The sequence below is a fragment of the Miscanthus floridulus genome, chromosome 7, assembly GCF_019320115.1.
Source record: "Miscanthus floridulus cultivar M001 chromosome 7, ASM1932011v1, whole genome shotgun sequence".
Lineage (NCBI taxonomy): Eukaryota > Viridiplantae > Streptophyta > Magnoliopsida > Poales > Poaceae > Miscanthus > Miscanthus floridulus.
Window position 1 is genome coordinate 130,233,389 of NC_089586.1, and position 8,155 is coordinate 130,241,543.

The following is an 8,155-nucleotide window of genomic DNA, read 5'->3' on the forward strand; positions in this document are numbered from 1 at the left end:
TTCTATAAATGAATCTCCAGGAGAGATGATACTCAAATTTAGATTATACCTCTCCTGACACCCCAAAATAGGTCTTTCATATAGATATTTTGTTGAAAGCTACAGTATTATGTTGAAGACCCATTTGAAGTTTGGATTTCACAATAGGTCTCCTGTCGGAGACAGCCTAGGCCTTCGCCAATCGCCATTACTTGAACAGGTACGGCCACTAACTATATTAACGAGGACCAAAGGCGTTCTAAGCTAGCAGACTTCAGATGCAGAGAGAACCAATGCAACCATAAACGTCCTCAGGCCTCACAGCTTGAGCTTTTATTTAGATCACGAAACTTTATGATCTCATTATTTTGAGTGGACTGTCACAAAAAAATCCTATTCCTTCATTATACAGTGTTACAGTTCGAATGACGTAAAATTAACAAAATGAAACCAGAATATTTGTGTAGCGTGTCATTCCCCAAAACACCAAATCTTGCTTACAAGTTCGTCTTTGGCTTGGATGTCGGGCTCACGCGCCTTGTCACGGTCCGCATGGTCACGAACTCCTCAGCAGCAGAAGGGTGGATTCCGACCTGAAAAGCCATACACCATTAGGCGCAAGATATTAAGAGCTGCTTTACTTCAAGAGGCCTCTTTAAACAAAACATACAGTGCTGTCGAAGTTCGCTTTGGTGGCTCCACATTTAAGCGCAACAGCAATGCCCTGGATCATGCCAAAGCTCAGTCATAAGACAACAACGAAGAATGGGGAGGACCTAAATACTGAAAAAATAACCAGAGAATTGTATTTACCTGGATAATTTCAGGTGCATCTGGTCCACACATGGACGCACCAAGTACTCTGTCAGTTTCAGCATCAACTACCAGTTTCATGATAGTCTTCTCCTGGCGACTGAAAACATAAACTGAATTACAAACTTCTGTAGGAGATAGAAACTACAAAGCAGAGCGCTGAAGAAAATAGGAACACTCAGATCTTGGATGTGGTAGAAGACATATACGTCAGAGCTCATAGGGTGCAAGCCTGCAAGATGGAGCAGACAAGAACATCTAACAGGCAATTTCATGATATTTACTATGCTTACTTGGATATGCTGTTCTTCATTGGGTTGAATGATGAGGTGAAAACAAGAATATCGCTATTGGCTTCCTCCAAGGCCTGTTGTTCGTTGAGGCCCACTACAGATAGTGGTGGAATGCTACGGAACAATAATAGTCTCAAGTTATTGCAGGATGATCAATGATAAAGGAAGCATAAATTCTTAAGAAAAACACATCTCCAAAAATTTGCACTAACTAAAACATGACGCATCATAGAACAACTACACCTAGATCTAGCGCCCAAAACAGCTGAAAATTTATGCTAGCAATTTTTCCCATGTTATTAGTTGCTATTTAATGTTTCAGCAACATGGATTTGGAAGAGTTAAACGAATACCAAAAATCTATAGACACAGAAACAAGTAAACACCTGCGATAGCAAGTAAACCACCAGCAATTTTTCACACATTATTAGTTGTTAATAAATATTTCAGCAATATGGATTTAGAAGAAGAAAACAAATACCAAAAATCTACACAGAGAAGCAGAAACAAGCAAATACCTGTGATGGCAAGTAAACCACAGGTGCTTCGTTGAAAAAAAATTACCATTAAACAAAAAATATGAAACTTGGTTTGATTAAAACTGCAATCATTGTGCTGCAAACTGCAAAGCATATGTGCAAGCATGCAAACCATGCAACTTGGTTCGATTACAAAGATGTGAACAGCACCATTCAACTGAAAATGATTAAGATTGCGGGACTTACGAGAAAACAGCACAAGGAACATCTCCGTAATCAGGCTTAACTTGCTGGCCACCAAACACAGTTTTCTGCAGTTGAAAATGTGAAAAGGTAAGAAACTGCTAGTTAGACAAAGAACTTAACCGATTTTTTACTACAACCACTTACGGCAAAGCAAGTTGCCTCCATCAATGCAACAGGTGTTAGATTGATCCGGTTTGTTACATCACCCACAGCCCATACACTAGGAGCAGATGTACAAGAATATTCGTCAACCTAAACAGACAAACATTGAAAAAAAACATTTAAATTACTCAAAATAATGCAAAACTAGTGTTAGTGATAAACTCAACTACCCAATACTATCTCAATCAGATTTATGGGTGGCTTTAAAAGAAATATAAGAAGTAAATTCCAGGTGTAAATATACCCCACAGGCAAAGATGAAACAGCTAGAGAAGAAAGAAAAAGTAACCTTGATGGCGCCAATCTGGTCAACCTCAACGCCTGCAGCTTGCAAGTTCAGTCTCTGGGAGTTTGGTGTGCGCCCTGCAACCAATTAAATACAAGGCATGGATATAGTATTAAACTAAAAAAACTGGGTTCCATGTATTGCACGAAAATCTGAAAGCAAATAAGCATACTGCCAGTTTTATATCTCAAACATTTAGCTACAAATATTTTCTTTCGAATTTCTTATTGTGGTACTAAATATTAGAAGTATTGTAATAGACATCCAACTCCTCTGAACAAAGATGCCAAGGAAGACCATGCAGTCCAAAACTGGATCTCTAAGCAAATGTTTTGATGCAACAAAGAAGATAAAATTCAACTAGGGAGATATCCCAAATACCTGTCGCAAATAGAACAACATCTGCAATGAGCTCTTCTCCTTTATCAGTTACAACTTTTATGCCATCAGCCGTTTTACTCAACTGGTAAAAATAAACTGATCCAACTTAGAACTGACGTTTAGAAATCAAAATGCACCGTAGTGCTTGAGTTAAGATCACCTCAGACAGATTTGTTCCTGGATGCAATTTGATTCCCCTTCCCTCAAGGTTGCTTGCAACAACAGCTCTCATCTCATCATCAAAACCTCTGCAAGTGAGTTTGTTAATAATGTTATGCCCATCTTTCCTGTCCACATCAATCATAGCAACAAGCTTTCTGTTTCTAAACTTGAATGTATCATACAATCATCCATCCATCTTGATTTGTGCATACGTAAAAAGGTAGAACCAAATTTGATCTACGCATTGCATATGGAACAGCAGAAACCAGTTTTTTTTTACCACAGCAGAAGCCAGTTGTCTCTCAGGTGGGAGTTGCACAACGCTTCAGCTTGCAAGCAGATTAAAAAAAACGTTGTACCCTAAACCCTGAATTGGTTTCCATGCAGAATTCAAATGTTCCAGCTCTCTTGATTGGCTCTCACGACGTTTTCTCCAGCGAAAATGTGGCTAGTTTCCTGTGCAGTAATAATGGTTTACGGAGGAGATTATGCACTACTTGGCAAGGTTAAAAAAAGCCACTAGGCACTCTCTAGGCGCTGATCCCCACCTAGGCGTTGCCATATACATACATGTACTCTAAAAGAAAGGGCCTAGTGGGCCAAGCTTTGGAGAGAAAGGGCCATCAAAGCAAAGCCAAATCCCAAATCTGAACAACAACACCTTATCCAAGCTTCCCACTGCCAGTTTTCCCTTCGCTGGCTCGTTCTCTCCTGGTACCCCTTCTCGGTAACCCCTGCCTGCGCCCTCTGCTGACGCCTGCCCCTGCCCCCCACCTGGTCACGCCCACCCACACCACTGCCACCCAACATCCCCTGCACTGCTGGCTTGACGTCTCCGGCTCCCTGCCTCCCCCACACATCCCTGCCAGAGCAGATCTGCTTGTGGTAGACAACGGGGATGGCATGTCCGTCCACCTTTCGTCACAGACGCATGGGCGACACCTATGATACCACCTATGACCTATGCCCCTAGGTGTGCAGTACCCCACCGCCCAACGCATAAGCACACCTAGGAGAGTGCAGAATAGCACCTTGGCAAATACGGCTCCGCCTCAATGCTTACTTATTATAATACACAGATCAAAGATGGATGGAAGGAATAATTGCCTGCTAAGCAGGTGTGTTATCAGATACATATGTCCAGGTTTAAAAAACAAGAAACAATTTGCACTCCTTAGATGAAAAACAAAAACACATGCGCATGGACACTGAGCGCATTAAAATATTATTCACTGTGGGCACAAACTTCTCTGTAATGTCACAACAGCTGAATCCATAATAGAACAACAACAAAAAACATTTTGGGACCTTTTTTATTTCTATTAATCACATACATAGGCTAACATTTCACATTGACACTATTATTATGGCTGTTGAAAAATACATCAATGTACAATATGGACAGAGGACAGGTTGTCCAGTCTAGTTGTATTCACTACCAGGATTGATAATAAATTACCCAAATGCAAACAAAAGTAGAACATGATGATAACCAGAATGCAAGAACAAAAGAGCATTACTTAAACAAGAGGCCGGGCTAGCCATTAAAGAATTAATAAGAGAAGTGATTCCCAAAAAATAATTACAAACCTTAGAGGAAGCTCCCTTCGATAAAACAGATCTACTTCAGCACCCATCCCCCTCCAGATAGAAGCAAATTCAACAGCAATATATCTGCATTATCCGGGCACATGGACAAACGTATGTTAGATAATTGGAGCAACAGCACAATGTATGTTTAAAGTAGCACACAGCACTCTACCCGCCACCGAGGATTACAGCGCGCTTTGGAAGCTCCTCCAAGCTCAAGGCCTCATCTGAAGTAATAGCCAGCTCCTGAAAAAAAAAGAGATTATTTTCACTAGTTTTTAACAATATTTCACCAGAAGGATGAAGAACAAAATGAAAACAAACAAGAGGCTAAATCATAACAAAGATGTATGCTTCCTTAGAATAAAAAAGTATTGTTTGGCTCCCTCAGAACAGTTCAAGAAAGGAACACGGTGCAAGACCATATTCAAACATGCAGTGTCGAATTTACACTATTGAAAATTCCAACAATCATCAATCTTCAGCATCTCAAGTATCAGTGCAATCAAACTGTGCGAGTCTTAGTGACAAAAGGTAGGTGAGGAATTTTGCAAACCTTTCCAGGTATGTTGACACGTTGAGCACGGCTACCAGTCGCAATCAAAATGTGCTTCGCTGTATACCTTTGCTTTGAACCATCGGGCTGGCTAACTTCAACAGTGTGAGCATCAACTAGACTCCCTGCCCCTTCAATCAATGTCACACCGGCATTGGTAAGGATCTTCTGATACACTCCATTTAATCTAACGATTTCTTTAGTCTGAAGAAAAGGAAAAAATTTAGAACCTTGGGCAATATGACATTCCTTCAGGGTCAGCAGTTGTGCAGAATGTGCTCATAGTCATGGTAGGGATTTAAAACTGACCTTATTTTCCAACAGCTTTTTCCAATTGAAGTTAATATCTCCATTAATCTCCCACCCAAAATTCTTTGAATCCTGCATTTGTAACAAAACTACAGTTCAATTACAATCTACCATCAAAGTAAGTGTGTTCTTAGATTACATGTCAGCAGCTTCAGAACCATTTTGGGTACCTACAATAGTTGTACCATAACAAGACTTCAAAATGACTAACCTCAAATTCACCGCGGAAAGATGCACCATACACCAGTATCTTTTTGGGTACACAACCACGTATCACACACCTAGGACAACAATATGATCATTATGAGCATGCAGATTTAGAATGAAGCAATATACCTAGCAGATTAATTCAATGTTTTGAGTAAGCACAAGAAATGCACAAAAACATTAGGAGATGCTTACGTCCCACCATGTCCTCCTAGCCACTCTGAGCTGATGGGGTGGAATGGGAGCTCACAAATCGCAACCTGCCACAAATCTCACGAGTCAAAAACAACAAGCAACAGACCCAGACACTGATAGGACAGCAAACACATGATACGATCCCTATTGCAGGCGAGATGTGAAAAGGGCAGTCCCTGCAAACACCAGCAGAGGAACACTTCACTCTGAAGCGTTGACATCATACGAACTGCATCCAATTCCACGAAACATAATAATAAAATCCACAGAAAACATGCTGCCACGGAATTCAATCATTCAACCGCCCAGCCAACCGCAGGGTCGGATCAGCCGTCAGCGGTAGGCGGCAGCCATCTAATGATCTAATCCTATATTCCCAGGGCAGCAGCAGGCAACGCGTGCCAGCCGCCGACCATGGGAGTGGCCGCCGGTGGGGCCGGCAGGGAATGGAAGCGGCGGAGCCGCGGAGGGAGGAGCGGGGAGGCAGTGGATGGATGGGCACGGCCACACGGGTGTCACGGCGAGGAGGCAGTCAGGCATAGGCGCGCCCGATATATGATACAAAATTGACAGGATGTGGTGGGGGAAAAACCAACAAACCTTAGCTCCGAAGGAGGCGGCCAAGCGAGAGCCGCGAACGCCGCCGCTGCCCGCTCCGATGACGAACAGATCGTAGTCGTACTGCCCGGCGTCCGCGACGGCCGCCACCTCCCCGTCGACGAGCATCTTCCTCGCCATAGATGGGTTCCCAACGCCCGCGATTCAAACACAACCCTAAGACCGCGGGCGCAATTCAATACCGCACAAGGAAATCCGGCTTCAGACCCCGAAATTTCGCCGGGAAATAGTACGTAGTTGTTTCGCGCACAAATCCGCACCTGTGATCTTGATACGGAGGAGGGCAGACGAATCGGAAGGTTCGCTCCTCTCGGCTTCGTTTCCGGTGCTTCCCTCTCCTGTCGCTCGAATCGTGAGTCACCTGTGACTCTGTGAGCCTGTGACCTTGAGCGACTGCGATTCCGCCTCGCCTCCTTCTTCTGTTTAAGTTTTGTACAGTTCGAATTGTCAAGCAAGTTTTTACACAGAAGTCCCTATGGTTTTTGACTCGTCGATGCGCAACCTTGCCACCTCTGCTGGTCTTCCTTCCAGTTCCAGTCCCGTCCGTCGTCCTGCACGGTGGCGCGATCAGACGGCTAAGGGAGCAAGCTTGCATCACCGGTGACGTCCCCGGGATCTCCTGTGGATACCATTCTATTTCTTCGGCACCGTGCTAAATGCTCCTTGTGTTGGAGTTTGATTTGTCTAGCGAGCGCAAGGTAAAGAGCGGATTCGTCTTCGTGAGAGATCCACGTGTGAAGCTGAAGCACAACAGTCAACACGCAGTTCACACAATCCGGATCTGAATCATCTGAAACCTGGCGTCCGGTAACGAATGTCCGAGCTGAATTTCACTGAAATTCCTCGGCGTGGAGATTCGGACAGTTTTTTTTTTTTTTTTTTTTTTTGAGGAAAAGATTCGAACAGTTTCCATGGAGCAGATTCTAGCTGCACAGCCGTGTTCTGCACTTCTGCGGAACGTCTGCACGTAGCAGCTCGATCGAGACAAGGACAAATGATCAGTCAGTTTATCGCGCTCGTTTTCGCTGGTTAAGAAAAAAAAAACTCGATCAGCGTGGCTATTTCGGCGGAGATCTTCTCAGACAGATGAAGAAAACCTCCGAATTCATCAGTGAGATCAGCATGTTAAAAAAAAACTCATCGAACACAGAAAAGAGGTCTTAGTTCGGTAACATACGTGATGAAAAATGTGCCGCGCGTCCGCTAATGATGCGAACTTCGTGTACAATGAATCTGGACAGGATTTGGCAAGTACTAGTAGCCTTCATTGCTGCTGGACTAATCGCACTTGGGTCATGGTGGTAGTTGCCGAACTCTGCAAGGCATGCTAACTGTTCACCTGTGGTTGTTCGTTTTTTTTTTTTTTAAACTCCTGTGGTGGTCCTTGTCAGCAAGGGCGTGTCAAAGACAACTTCTGAAGAGACTGAAGGCCAAGAGCCAAGTTAGGTTCATTACGCTCATCGCCCATCTAGCGCTCTATCGGTCTGTTCGCTGGTTGATTTCTGAGCTGGTTTAGGTTGGCTGGTGTTGGTTTATTGTGAGAAAAAAATACTGTTGGCTGGCTAATTTGGGCTGACTGAAACCAACAAACAAACAGGTTATATGAGTGTTTCGAGGTCCCCACACGTCACGAGATAACGAGATACCAGCACCTACCCATTTTCTTCTTTGATTTGAGTTCGTTTCGGGCATCTGAAAATAGTGAAAGACAAAAGGTTGCTTCGCTATCAATCTCGAAACGGTATACCTCTTTTTTTTTAAGAACACGACCTGAATTTGGTTTTTTTTCGAATTACACAAGTATTCTTTTCAAATATTACCCCCACGTTAAATAGATCAGTGAGTTACAATCTTTTTAAATTCACCAATATTTATGTCA

At 43.2% G+C, this 8,155-nt stretch overlaps 1 protein-coding gene across 1 annotated transcript; it reads right to left on the reverse strand.

Moving 5' to 3' along the window:
• Positions 1-273: 273 nt before the first annotated feature.
• Positions 274-6,693, reverse strand: LOC136467980 (glutathione reductase, cytosolic-like). Its single transcript, XM_066466830.1, has 17 exons — positions 6,537-6,693; positions 6,259-6,432; positions 5,659-5,723; positions 5,468-5,537; positions 5,257-5,328; positions 4,948-5,151; positions 4,564-4,637; positions 4,392-4,475; positions 2,800-2,887; positions 2,640-2,721; positions 2,262-2,335; positions 1,955-2,062; positions 1,811-1,875; positions 1,086-1,199; positions 793-892; positions 650-703; positions 274-572 (listed from the first exon to the last, which is right to left on the reverse strand). Exons 2-17 carry the CDS (start codon positions 6,394-6,396, stop codon positions 477-479), a joined length of 1,488 nt encoding a protein of 495 aa, XP_066322927.1. The 5' UTR covers positions 6,397-6,432; positions 6,537-6,693; the 3' UTR covers positions 274-476.
• Positions 6,694-8,155: the final 1,462 nt, after the last annotated feature.

What these genes read in the sequence shown, in the direction of transcription:
- LOC136467980 (XM_066466830.1), bottom strand. Translation starts at nt 6,396, where the DNA reads ATGGCGAGGAAGATGCTCGTCGACGGGGAGGTGGCGGCCGTCGCGGAC. An exon ending in AAAAGCTGTTGGAAAATAAG is followed by an intron (nt 5,152 to 5,256) that starts GTCAGTTTTAAA and finishes CCTTTTCTTCAG; the next exon opens with ACTAAAGAAATCGTTAGATT. An exon ending in ATGCACCTGAAATTATCCAG is followed by an intron (nt 704 to 792) that starts GTAAATACAATT and finishes GGCATGATCCAG; the next exon opens with GGCATTGCTGTTGCGCTTAA.